The 14981-nt window shown below is 35.1% G+C and overlaps 1 protein-coding gene across 9 annotated transcripts in view; it reads right to left on the bottom strand.

Moving 5' to 3' along the window:
• Nucleotides 1-14981, bottom strand: part of LOC113507610 — a 411058-nt gene that overhangs the window by 203563 nt on the left and 192514 nt on the right. Inside the window, exon 5 of one of the 9 annotated variants that reach the window (XM_026890480.1) lies at nucleotides 251-279. The exons of the other annotated variants lie outside the window; for them this stretch is intronic. Coding sequence (XP_026746281.1) covers nucleotides 266-279 — 14 coding nt within the window. The 3' untranslated portion in view covers nucleotides 251-265. Of the gene's footprint in view, nucleotides 1-250; nucleotides 280-14981 lie in introns of those variants that run through there. 9 annotated transcript variants of the gene reach the window in all.

The following is a 14981-nucleotide window of genomic DNA, read 5'->3' as shown; positions in this document are numbered from 1 at the left end:
CTGAACCCTGGCATAATGGGACCCACAAAATCATGGTTAGCTCTAAATCAGTGACGTTTAGTTGTGAGTTGCCATAGACTAAAAAACTTTTTTTTTTTTATTCTCTGAATAAATTCGCGATGCCACACAGTAGCGAATGGGAATACTACTCTGTTAATCAATTATATTTCAGATCAACCTTCATAAAATTACGATTGGATGTCACTTAGGTAAGTTAATCCAATCCTCAATTATTGCCACTGGGCTGTCCATTTTCAAGTCCAGGCTATGATTGGTGTTCTGTGGGGAAAATATCAACGTGTATTATTAGTAATGGGAATCACTATATCAGTTATTTATTGATATTTTATGTCTTTACATCTATAAAACATTTAATCTTAATTGCCTCTAGAAATACAATTAAAATTTTGCATTCTCTCGCTGACTTACTTCTTGTGTAATCTACAGTTGTGCTTGCGCATTCATTATGAGATGACTCAAAGATTAAATGTTATTATAAGAGACAAATAATGTTTTAGTATTAGAAATGACGTCAGTAACAGGATTACTGTTCTTAGGTATGTACTTGTGAAATTGTCCGCCTCGTGGCTGCGTAGGACAAGCATTTGTGTGATCCACGAATGCTTGTTCTGAGTCTGGGTGTCTTTTTTGTGCATGTGAGTTGTATGTTTGTAAACCCCCCGCGACACAAGGATTAAATTCCATAGTGCGGGAGACGTTTTTCAAAACAAAAACAAAAAAAATATAAGACACTATTTTTAAATTACGATTTCTTCTTGTTTAAAAATTTGATGCTGCTATTTTCTCGTAGTTATATATTCTTAATTATGCAGGTACTTTATGATAACTTATAAAATATTTAAAGCCCGATAATGTGGCACCGTAAAAATCCAGCCTTAAATTGTAGGTACCTAACAACAATAATGCAAGTGTGAGTAAGAGTTCCAAAACTCAATTACAGATAGCCGATACGGTGTCTCCACTTTAAAACTGCATCCGTCCATTACGAATCAGGTGACCACATGAAAGGCGGGACAAGCTCTTGTACTGATTGAACTGCGGTCACGGAACCTTGGTTTATTTTGCATATTATGTGTTGTGTGGTTATTCTACGTGTATCAGCCAATTGTGCTTTGTGGTAGCAGGATGTATTTTTTTTTTGCGTCTAATATGTATAAAATCTTTTTGGTAAGTATCTGAGAATGATCGTGGAATAAAAGATTTTGATATTATATTCACTTGACGGTATTTCACAAAAGTCCCCTATTACCATGATAATTACAAACTACGAATACTCAACTTAAAAGTACTTCCCTAAAAATATGAAGCCAAAAAAAGTATATTTTTAATATAGGCAGGTAGTATTAAAACATAAAAATAAAATGATGCATAAAACATTTACAAACAGGAAATCACTATTTATACATCAGAATAATGACAAAAAAATTATGTTGCAGTAATCGCATATCGCTATCTCAAAAAATTCACACACGTTATAGCTGTCTTTGTCGCACGTACGACTACCACGATTGCGGACCCCCCGCACGCGTCGCGGCGTGGCGCTCTCGTTAGCGTTTAGTACTCCCGCAGCCAGCGTGCACCGCGTACCGCACCGCGTGCACAGCTCACGCGTCACAAAATGGCGTCCGACGATAACAGATGGAAAGAAACATTCAAAGATTACGACGCCGCAAAACAACGCTACTTAGAAGCAATCAAAAGTCACCATATACCGTGCGGCCACCTATCCACTAAACAAGGTATTCAAAAAATCATTAAAGATATCGAAAATAACGTTATGGAAACGGACAAATTCAAAATCACGAAGTTTCCGGAGGGGATAGTTTTGATGCGGAGACAATATAATAATCGATATTATCCGGTTTTATCGGATGAGGAGATTTTCGATGTTGCTTTTAGACATCATTGTAGTCTTGAACATCTCTATAAGGAGGCAACGATTAAGAAGATGAAAAGGTGTTATTGTCTGTCTCAACGGAAGGTACGTGATGTTTTAAATGCTTGTACTCATTGTTATCCAGAAGGGCCTCCAGACTTACAATTCAAGTTATCTAAAGGCAAAACATGGCGGATGAACATCCTTCCATTCGCTACAAATACTTGCAAAAACATTTCATGCTCTTTATTGATTTGCAAAGAGAACATGTCGAATTTCGTTATATTAAGACAGATTCCAAGCGAGCCAGAAGGAACGATTGTCACTTTATCGAGAATCTTTTTGGAGTTTGGTCCGCCTGGCACCATTGTAGTGCCGAACAAGGCGGGTTTTTATAAAAATTTGCTGCAGAAGGCAGTTAAGATGTGTTGTAATACAGATGTTCCAGTAGATTTAGCACCTGGTGAAGTAATAGATAGTGACACTTCTGAAGTTTTGAAACAGTTGAATTGTTGGTGCGAGGAGAAGAAAAGCAGAAATTGGGACATAGGATGTCACATCGTTCAATTGAAAATGAATACGACTAAAAAGAATATAGTTCGCATTGGAGCAGAGGATATTGTTGGGATTCCCTCTGATTTAATGTTTAAAAACTGAGTAAATATTCTGTTATCACCGTTGTAGGGGCAAATATGGGTTTGGCTTTGTGACTTTAACCACTTGCCTATCCGTGCAGTCATGGAAGAAGAAGACATGTTGTGCCGACCCTAAATAATAATTTGTATAAGGGCAGGGGAATTATGATGATGTATTATACACGGTGATTTTTTAGTCGTCTTACAAAAGTAGCCTAGTTCATGTATCCGACGTAAAATACCCCTGGGCGCGATTTTTTTTTTTATCATCAACTAAGATAATAAGTACGAAGAAAAATTAAACAAGAGAAATCAGAAATATACTCTTAAAAATGATAAAAACGCCACCGCCCGCGCCCCTTACCATTGTTACAAGGCTCGGACCGCGCTCGCAACAGAGCTGTGTTTCTAAAAAACTACGAATTTCATCATAATATTAAATAAGAATTGCATTTTAAATTAATTCAAATCTCATAAATAAATATTTTTTATCATGAACGTGTTCTAGTCATTGGATACATGAACTGGGCTGCTTTTGTAAGACGACAAAAAAATCACGATGTATATAGATGAAGATTCCACATACCAAAATGAAATGTTACCGTAGTTTTAGTTTGAACCTACCTTAACTATTGCCCATTTCCTATTATTTCCTTTGAATAGAACACGGGGATTCCTTTGGTGTACTTAAAAGCTTTCCAAAGATTACGTTAATTGAGTTTCCTTGTTTGTGTTACACTTTTGTCCCTAATAAATGAGTTATTTGTTGTTTTACTATTATTTTGTCATACAAAGAGTTTAGTTTGTTCTAGTAAAACATACATACCTGGTTATATAATATCTTACTGTCAAGGAAATGTAGCGAGGATTTCGCATTTAGGAAAAATCTGCATTTTTTTTAGTTACAAAGCTGAAAAATCTCAGTCTCTTTTTCGAACCTTACTTTAAAAATAAGTAACTAAAGGTGACTTTAGGTGATAAGTTCTTTTTGTTCATGTTCACATGTAATACTTTATGTGTATTGAAATAAAGGCGCTTCTAACACTTAGTTATGATACCTCATGATATTATTTTCCATGTCCCATTTTGACAAAATAATCTTATTGAAATATAGTCATCTATCCACGCTTCTTAACCCAAAATCCTCATTTTTGAGTAGGTATACAGTCCCAATCAACTGCGTGCCGAAACAAAGTTTACAAAAAAAAAAACATCAGAACTCTTTTTGAATATTTGAACCTTGAAATGTCAACAAGTCGTGTATCTCTTTATTTTCCATCCAGTGATGGTCCGCTAAACTACACAATATTACGGGAAGTACGCCAAATATACGCAAAGGGGAGTTTGCTGAGAAAATGTACCGCGGAAACCGCACACCGCGTATAAGAAAAATAATATCTTCCGTTTACGATGTAGGCAATAAACCAAGCAAAGTGTTCGGCTTGAAAAATGAACAACTACATTTTAGTTTTATACTGAGAGGCTACGTCCGATGCTGTTCAATTTATTTTAAGGTTCAACAACGGTGAAATCGCAACGCTATTACAGAGGTACAGCTGTCGTTTATTTGTCCGTCTGTCCCTCCAAACTGTAATCTCATGAAAAGTGCAAGAGTTACAGACCGCACCCGTAGTGACCGTAGTGACCCGTGTGAAAATTTCAACTATGTAACAAAGGTGAAATTTTCACAGATCGATATCATCGGTCGATAAGCAACGATTCTTGGACGTAAAACATTTTTATTGTATATTTCCTACCCCTTAGCACTCAAACGGCTGAACCGATTTTGATGAAATTTGGTATGGCCGTAGCTGGCAACTTGATTGAGGGTAATGTTTTTGCAGGTATAAAAAACAAACAGAGAGGAATGCCGCTAGCAACAGCGTGTTAACAATCAATCTAATTATCTTCAAACTCCTTAAGAGCTTCCCAAGCTACGTTTTATCCTGTCCAGTTACCAGCATCACCTAAATACCCACACAACATGATCTGCCCATCTGACCTCCACAACCCATTTTACCTTACTCACATAATTATGTTATTCAAATCTTTTAATACGATTTAGAACAGAATAATCCCTTGTCACGGCATATGAAGGCACCTGCTTCCGAAATCATAGGATTTAAACGGATATAGGTCGTTTGTATAACTCCTACGCGACGAGTGGGGGTTTATGTCAGCATTTGGTCATTTATAGGGTTCAAGGGCTTTTAATCTCTTGGCCTTGAGTACTAGTGATGATGTATCCGACCGATTTTGGGGTGACTGCTAGTCAGTATTTTGGCGGTCATGTGTCCAAAGATGGTAAATGTAGAAATAGCAAGCTTCAGTTAAAACCGCATTTTTCAAGGTCGCAGGAAAAATTAAGCTTAAACACATCTCACCAAACTTGCCAATTACTATGCTATATAAAGCTCAAAGAAAGATAGAGAAGGAATGAAATAATGAAATTATTTATTTGCATAGGTAATGTGGAGAAAATAGCAGTAGAAAAAAAATTAACAATTTCTTATGGGGATGACCTTTCGCTTTGATAATTAATTCGTGACCTTGACCTATCCGTCTTCTCCATACTTTTGAGCGGTTTTATTGACGTTTGCGATTATACAAAGTCACTTAGCATTGTGGTCCTACTACTTTTCTTGTTTGTTATTACATTTGAGTTTTTGCTACTCAATTTTGAGGCACTTCCCGATAAGCTAGCAGGCTGAAATTTTCAGGATAGTTTCAAACCCGATGACAATGCAATTTACGACTGTAAAAACGGCTCAAACGATTTTGATAAAATTTGAATGGAGTGACATTTAAAAACGCGTTTATCAGATTTTTAAATCTATTAATTATAAATCATTACTATATTTAAAGAATGTCCAGCGAAAGACAGTTCTATTGTTCAACAAAATTATAGAATAAGTAGCAACAATGTATATTAACATTGTTGCAATGGACCAATTACGTTAAAAGTTAAACTATTTCGTCGGAAAATTTCGTAGCTACCGGTACGAATGCGTCGTTACGTAAATTTAAATACGAAATGGGAATTGTTTCCTTAAATGTTTGAAAAAAGCTGTGCAAGTAGTAAAGCGAGGGTTCCGTACATCAATTTGGATTTTAATTAAGGAAAGAACGTAATTATTATAAAGTTATTGTATATTTTTAGCGATATAGCTTTTATTTACTAAAAATGGAAATCAGCCTCGAGAATCCTGAATTTTCATATATTTTTTATAATTATTCTGTATAAGATTTAGACTCGATATAATAAGATATGAGAGAAAAATAAAGTCCTTTTTCAATCTTATTAATGTTATTTCATTTTTTGGTGCTCTATTATTTTTTATTCTGTAAGGAAATTATTTATGTCATTAGTAGTTGATCATAATCATTCATGCATCTTTCAATCGCTTAACGTTTTCATACTTCGTTAATTGCAACGGAAGGTAAATTCGCGAGTCAAAAAGCAATCGAATAGAAAAAAAAAAACATAATATTGCCAACCGTTTTGTTATCCCCCTACAGAACCTTAAACCCATTAATAAAATCCACACATTCACCGCCGATCCCTAAAAAAGCAGCTAAATGAATAGTTTCAGTAAAGTTGGATAGAATAGGAATACCTATTGTTTTCAGCGGTCTGTGTTGAGAATGCAGTTTGCGAACTCTGCCATTCTGTTCACAGACGGACAGATAGTTGGATTTGTATTAGGTTCATTCCAAACCAGACTGGAAAGTAGTATTCAATTTATATTGAAGTGCTAAAAGAGTTTCGTTTTAGGATACGTCGATACGTGTTTGCAAATTTGTTTGGGGTGGAAGTTGAAGCGTTTTATTTAAGATAGTTTTATATGTATAATACCAGCCTATGGGAGTCCTATTGTTGGAATCGAACCAGCACTTCGAACAATTAATGGAACTGCAAGGCCACCATGATAGCTAGGGGATTTTTGTGTATCTCCAATTCGATGCCGATACCAGTAGTGAATGACTTGTAGTATGGAATCCTTGTCAATGGACAAGACTTGCACAAGCACTTAGCAAGGCACTCGCCTATGTCGTCTTATTTCTTATCTAGACTGTATTAACTTAACCCTGCAGTTAACTTGATGTCGGCGTCGATCACAGTGGACTCACGACTATACATCTAATTTTTTCATCGTATACTAGCTGTCCCGGTGAACTACGTACCGCCTAACAGTCGATGATCACAGTGGAGACAAAATATTCAGGGTGGACAACCCTTATCCCTTGGAGTTATGAAAAATAGATAGTAGCCGATTCTCAGACCTACTGAATACGCATATAAAATTTGGTAAAAATCGGTAAAGCCGTTTCGGAGGAGTACGGTAACTAACATCGTGACACGGGAATTTTAAAAAGAAAAAGAAACGAAACCTAAATTTATCCTCTAACAGCTACGATGAGACAGGCGGATACACACATAGACACGTTAATCTTATAAACATCTAAAGAGAAACAGATTAATACAGACATCATTTCAAAAAGTACTAAAAACGAAAGAACCTTATGATCCGTTTTAATACACTACCAAATTTTATATCGAATCAGCAATGTAGGTCATTCAACACACAAATATTAAAGTAGTATCAGAATGCTTGAAAAACGTACTCTGTCCGTATTAAATCTTGCCAGAGAAGGGAGCACTTGATTGCTCAAAGGTTTTCGTACGGCACAATGTGATTGCATGTAGGTTCCATTCGGCTACAAAGAAAATCTTATCTATTTGACTCATGACAGATATATCGGAGGCCTGGTATGGAAAATTGGACTTTGTAAATGACAATGTAAAGAGTAAGGTAAATAATTCTGGTCATTTTTGTAAACTCTTTGAAGAAATGAATTACTATATTAATGTCTCATGATCAAGAACTCGGGTTGAGCCTGAAACTGGTCAAGCGAACTCAATAAAGACGCGTGTGACCGTTAAAAAATATTATTATCAAGCGTTAAGATTAAATTGTATTTCCTTTGAGCTAAGTGATTTAAATCGGTAGGAATAAATATTTGTATATTCTCTAAAAAATTCACTACACACATTACTATACACTTTACCATTATTTTTTTCAAACCCAAACCAGGTAGCCAAGTTTAGGTAAAAATAAGAAAGTATAAAAAAATCTAAAACAATCCAGGTTTTTAAAATAAATTTTCAACCCACTTCTACTATTTTATCTTAAAAAGAGATCGTTTATTAGCATCACGTATCCACGTCACCATGACGCCGAGATTGCCACTTGCTCATAAAGCGCTTGTGCGCTTTTGCAAAAGCTGATTAAAGACTTGGAAGGCATGAGCCAAAGCCTGGAGTTCAAGGTAAAACAAATTACCACCACCACTTAATAAATCTGCATAAATTGCAAAAAAAATATGCTTGCATTGTGATTTTAGGGATAGTACAGGTATTTAATAGAAACGAAAAGGCGTTGTACTTTTGCATTCGAACAGATTACGATGACAATATTTATTTTTGTCGAAACTGACATTTATCTTTAAAACAGAACTATATATTTTATACAAAATATATTTTCACATGAACCTAAATAAATTACATTTAATAATTGCATTTTTATATACCTATCCAGCAGTAAGTATATGAATCTAGAATTAGGTAAGACGTGGTGATAATTCCTCTTTGGTAATTGCGTAAATTAAACTACACTCCGAATAAGCAAGGCAAAAGACTGCTTAAAAATAAAGCTTCAAATTGAAATAAAACATTTAATTTAGTAATCGTTGAAATCTGTTTAAATTATAAATGAACAAGATTAAATTGAATAATTTGTTAGCATTTATACAAGTATTCCCTGATGGATGACAGAAAGCCTATTTACTGATTACGGTATTCATCATTGGCCTCTCAACGGGGAATAGTCGTGAGGTTGTGTATTACGTTTTAAAAAACAAATATTAATTAATTTTTGGAGCAAAAAATGTTAATGAAATAAAGAAAACAGTTATTCTCTTAAACAAATAAATGTCTTTAACATTTTTTAAGAATATTTCTTATCACCTTGTTTTAGACTCCTCTTTAATCTGAAATGGTTTTTATATATCTCCTCCCTTGAATAAATCTCAGGTCCGTTTCTAGCAGACGTTTTCTTACCCAGTTTTTAGCAAGAGTGTTAATAAGTTTTGCTAAGTAAAATCCACATGAATAGGGATGATGACAATTTTTTTTTTAGTGTCCGTCTTGTAGTTTTTGTATAATAATGGATACGTATTTTTTAATTTGTCCCGCAAACATAAATTAACCAAAGTACAGTGAATGAAACTTACGCGTGACGTCACGATTTAGTATAAATTTTACCATATTGTTACGTCACAAGCGCCTCCTTAACTTTAAAGCAGTTAATCATTGTCAATTAGTTTTTCTGAAAAAGGAAAAAATACGTGTCTCATACTTTTCAATTATCTAACTGAGGGACTAATGAGATTTGTCTTTTTATACCCAGTCATCATCCCTATTCTAAAGAGATAGTGTTAGTAATTATTTTAACTTAGGGTAGTACAAATGATTGCTCAGGCTCAATTTTGTTTTTTGGTTACATCACCTCTGCGTACTTCAACGGTTATTGCGATATAAACTGGTGAAAGGCTGGTGGAAAAGCATCCTAACAGCGTTGCCTGAGTAATAGTGTCCCGTTTTTGCCTTTGGGTTACGGAATATTAAAAAATAACTTCTCATTTGGCACTTCTCAGTTAAACTCAACTTTAAGACTGACTTCTCGTTCCATTAAAATAGGTAGACAGCTCGTTCCCTAACAAAGTCCTAAATGAATAATTAAGAATTCCTGGCCAGCTTCACATGTTTCTACCAGATTTAACGAATAAACGGTAGCAAACATTACACAGATACAGTGGGTTCTGTTAAAAGACCTGAACCATGCAAATAGCTGTCGGTACCACCGCAATTACGTTTTTAGAGTTCCGTATCTAGAGAATAATACAGTTTTCTAATATTAAAATTTCACTAACTGTCCGTGTGTCGCCAAGGTTTACTGTAATGTTGCTGTACAATTGTTTTTTTTTTGCAGATTATGTAAGTATTTGTTACTGCTATAAGCATGTATCCTGAAGTAAATAATTTCAGGAACTCCAACAAAACCTTTTTTTTTAAGTTCCATGTTAATGGTACCTACTGAACCCTTCAAGAGCGAATCCGAGTCGTTCTTAGCGGTTTTTTATATTTTTTTTAGTGTACCTCAAAGCGAACGCAAACGCGACATCAGCCTCTTGACACACATACGGACCGTTTTTCTCTTTTAACTCGCTTCCCAACTTACATTTTTGATGTTAAACCAAATAATAGAGATTTTTGTTTCGTTCGACGAGGTTTTAAAGAAATTCTCAGGAACTTTAGTGGCTGCAGGAATTTTTATTGCATTTTGGCTTAAATGGTAAAGCAACTATTTGTTTTGACGGGCTTAATACAAACGGTTCTCAGCAAATAGCCCATTGACCGACCATTATAAATTATCTGGCGAATGAGAGCTAGGTAGATGTAAGGGGAGGGTGTTTTTTTTAGCTGGTACAATACAACTGTGTCTCACTGACCGATCGCTTATGTTTGTGTCAGTGAGTCAATGGTTTTTTACCCTGAAAAATATCAATAAATCTTGCAACAATGCATCGCTTTGCTTTCGATTTTATATTTTTAAGGAATAACAAAACACTGTCTATCAAATATGTTTTACGCATGCACCAACTAAGAATATGTAGTCATATACTGTATGGCTATGTGTCAAGGGCAAACACATAAGGTGAAGGTCAGGTTACGTGACCTTGGCAGTCCAAGGCCTCTTTTTACGCCGATACCGATATCAGATTGAGTGATTGGAGGCCTCGAGTTAAAGCTTTTATCAATATTAAGTTCGACTTAAAGTTTAGTAGGGTGTTAAACTTTTATGACCTTGGATCAATGAATAATATGTTTCGATAAGGTTGTAAAAAATGTTTTTATGAGCTGGTTGATGCTATTTTAAACCTAGAAAAAAGGTATGTAATTGTCAACCTATTCTGTAAATAAAAACGAATCATTAACCTGAACCTTTATATCTCAGGGCCTAGGAAAAGGCTGGAAGCCGACCCCAACATAGTTGGGATAAAGGCTAGTACGATGACCATGAAGATAAATGCTCTCTCCATTTTCGCAACTTAAGCTAAAGATGCGGTCTTAATGCAAAATCTGACAATATAACCATACAACCTTCGCATGCGATCCAACAATCATACAAAAACGATAAAAATATAGAGTAAAATGACAACCGTTCAAAAAAAGCTGTAGCTGAAACAAAAATAGCGATCGATGTTATAAATATTTAATTCAGAAAACAAAAAAAAATACCTTTCAAACCATTAAAAAAGACACGAGTAATAAAGTCACACAAAAATGGCGTCAAAAACTGGAACCTTTCACAGTTAATTACTTGAGGGCTTGTTATAACGTGACGTCACTCCATCATTACCCTTAATTAACACTACATTATGAATATGAACATTCGTTTCACGTCGACAAATGTTAATTTCTAACAAGTTGTAATTAACCTATTATTTATTCAACCTCTTCTGAGCTTACTATGACTTTACAAATTAAGATCGCCGCTGTGGAAGTAAAACCCCCGTACCACTAACAAGTAGTGTACTGCGCTGTCTCATTTTTACAACAGTTAGTGTTTTTTCAGTCTCATGGTACAGGTTATGATCGTTCGCGTGATTTTTCTGTTGTTCTTATTAATGTTTTGTTCATTGTTTTCAATTTACAATTTCATAAACCTTTTATGTTATTTGAGTTATGAATAATAAATGTTATTAAGGTTGTGTTTCTTCAAATGAAATGGTCGAATATTTTTGTCATGATTTGTGTAATTATAGACTTTTTTGGTTACTATTTCTTCGAAACACGGAGTATTTACTTTATTAGTGACATCGAAATCGGATGAATAATTTTGATAGTAACTATCGTAAGAATGATTCATTATTAAATGATGTAACGGTTTACTCACGCGTATTTATCGGGGTAGCCCGACTAGTTTCGGACCCAAACGGAGTCCTTAATCATGAGCAGACGCGGCGGGATCGCGAGTCGAACTGGAGTAGTAAGGACTCCCGTTGGGCTACCCCGATAAATACGCGTGAGTAAACCGATACATCATTTAATAACGGATGAATAATACAAAACTTACCACTGAAGTAGATATTACAACTGAATTTTTCAGGAATTGAACTATCTGCCGTATCTGACATTAGACCACTTTAACGAAGCAGAGATATATACATAGACAATGTATATCAAAAAGCTTTGTTTCACTACCGTGGATCAAATTTTCAACAGTAAGTCTTCCTAGCTTCAGTTAATTCCAAGTTCCTGGAAACTTGTACGCTACCTCTTGTTAAATGCAAGTTGTGATCGTTATCTAGGATTTAAACGAAACTAGAATGTAGTTCTGCTAACTGTTTTGTTAAAACGAGAACTTCTGTCAACAACTCAACACATACTACTTATATTGGTAACTGTATTTTTTCGGGTTTCTTGTTTTCGTCAGCCAGGTGAATTATTTACTGTATTTTAACTAGGGTTGAACTAAAATGAATTGATCAATCTCATAAAATATATCGATTTTCAAGAAATGCCCGATCGTTAAAAAAATAACGATTGACAATTAAAGACATAGGTTTAACTCACGATCCTGCTTCGTCAGCTCATGATTAAGGACTGCGATTGCATACGCAACTAGTCGGGCGATCCAGATAAAAATGCGCGAGTAAGCCGTTGCATTATTTAATAATTAACCACACACACGATAGTTGCTATAAAAATGATGTACTAAGATATTTATTTCGTGCATGCCAATAAATAAATAAACCAACAAACTTTCCCAAAGTGTGGTGAAAAAAAGGCGATTAGATACCTTTACAGCATTAGCTACTAGGAAGGAAGTACTTAAATAAATTTGAAAACCTGTCTTATCACTTTGTCCAAATCGAAAGATTTGTTGTGTTTTAACACCAAATCTTTTAGCGTTTCATTTAACTTCATCGTACACGTAAAGGACATAACGGAACTCTATGCCTAACGCTCTGACTCCATCTGACTGTCACCGGACTGTACGCCAAGAGAGTTAAAATTTTCACAGATGATGAATAACAAATTGCCATAACAACAGTAAACTTCAACAGAATTGCTATCAACAATAAACCCCTCTTTTCTCCATATCCGCATACGAGAGGTACTTAAGTTAAAACTAACTTAGCACACGTAATGTTATCATTCAATTTGTCCGCCTCAAAGATAAGTTTGCGCTTGAAATTCCTGAGCTAGTTCTCAAACTGTTCACATTTAACTATTATAATAAGTTATGTGGAAGTTTCTGTGTGAGCCGCGAGCTGCTATTGTGTTAGCTAAAAGTCTGCTTTAAAACGTTTGTTTACTTTTTTATACTGTTATATAACGTAATTCTCTTTAAAACAGATTCTTATTATTAAGAATCACTGTCTATCCTTCCATCGGTAAGTAGGCTAAATTTCATGATCATCCTAGGTGTTTGCCATTGGGCACATAAAAAGAAAAGTATTGGAAACGTATTATTTCTTTCGTCCCATAAACAAAAACTAACCGAATAATAGAGAATGGAACTTATGCCTGACGTCACTTGCGTTGTCGCTCCTTTACAAGGTATCACTTTCAAAGTAATCACAAAAAGTTTAACACTTGCGTAATATTTTCTATTGTCTTTCTGATTTATTTCTGTAAAATTTTATATTCCCAGCCACCATCCCTTATCTCACCATCAGTTATAGCGTTATTTAAAATCCAATTAATTGTTGTTTTTCTTTCGTGAGAAGTGCCTACCCACGGAAAACCTTGGAACAAATAATGCCATCTGTACTTTTCAAAACATAGGTGTTGGGGTTCCGTACCCAAAGACTAAAACGGTCCCATATTAAGTAAGGCTCCATTGTCTGTCCGTGTGCCACCAAGCTATGTCTCAGAAACCGTTATATCTAAGCACAAGAAATTTCTACCGATGGAGTAATTCATTTGTCGCTATAAAGACCGTAGTTAAGGAACGGTTCGTACGGTCAAAATTCTCATGGTTGAAAAATTTTCTTGCATTCTTTTTTATTCAGGTACTCAGAACCTTCTGGTTCGCAACTTCGATTCGCACTGCAATGATTTTTATTTATCTTCGAGCTATTATGGAAAAGGTTAACAGAAAATACATGTGGAATAATCCGATACCGATACAGCGGTTTTATTATTGTTTCCTTGTTTATTTGTTCTGGTTTTATATTTCTGGAAAATAATCGTTGGCCTCTTTTTTCTCGTTTTAGATCCACTGAGTTAGGTTTGATGTTAGTGACGTTTAATTTTATTTTTCTTTTACAACGTTATTCTGTTCATCATTATCATCAGGTCGTCTCAATCCACTGCCGGATGCTTTGCCCATGTTTGAGCTCCCTCCTCAGATCTATTGAAGGGCTAATACGCATTTATAATTAAGGGAAAGGTACATTAATCTATTGTAATCAGTTTTATAGCAACAAAGTTCTGAATATCATTAATGCTGAAAAATTCCAACTGTTTTATCAATCGGGACTAAATACAGAATTACATTTGATTATTAGGAGTTTTTTGAAGAAGTAATGAAATTAAAATAAATGTATCTTATCATCATCAGCCGAACAGTTGAACAAGCCACTGCTAGGCATACCCTCGGGTACAAGGGCAGGCCCTTGTTTATTAAGTTTGCCATTTTATGGTAAGTTAATGATTCATTATTAAATGGTGCAACGGGCTATTAACGTGTATTTATCGGGATTGCCCGACTAGTTTCGGACCCAACCAGAGTCCTTACTCATGAGCTTGCATCATTTAATAAGTTTGCCGTTCTTCTCAGTATCTTGACCGTCACACCTATCTTGTTCCCGCTTTATTTTTACCGCATCAACCATCACCATAGCAACCTTTAATATTATAAAGAAAGTAGATACTAATAATCTCATGAGAACAAAACAAATACAAATAGAAAAACAATACACTGCATAGCGATATGTTTAAGCAGGCGAATTTCTCTCGGAAAAATCCAATAACTGAACGTCTCATTATATTCTCGCATCCAGTATTCCAATTTCGACAATATAACATATTTGGTGTACGCCAAGCGTAGTCAATATTTCAGAGTATGGATAGTTTTTCATGCGAAATCGTTTACTCAGATCCTGAGGGACGGTACGTTTACTAAAATTATTTTAATTACTGTTCGATAAACTATCATGTCGTGATTTTATGCGCTTCATCAATATCTCGTAATTTTTTAATTACTGTTTCAATGGCCAATATATAAAGCGATTCTCACACTGAGGAATTTCTCTTCACAAAAATTCAAGTCACATGCACAAAGACGCCCTGACTCAGGACAATCATTCGTGGA

The sequence above is a fragment of the Trichoplusia ni genome, unplaced genomic scaffold (assembly GCF_003590095.1).
Source record: "Trichoplusia ni isolate ovarian cell line Hi5 unplaced genomic scaffold, tn1 tig00002967, whole genome shotgun sequence".
Taxonomy (NCBI): domain Eukaryota; kingdom Metazoa; phylum Arthropoda; class Insecta; order Lepidoptera; family Noctuidae; genus Trichoplusia; species Trichoplusia ni.
The sequence above is the reverse complement of the archived record's forward strand: the minus strand, read 5'-3'. Positions and strand labels throughout refer to the sequence as shown.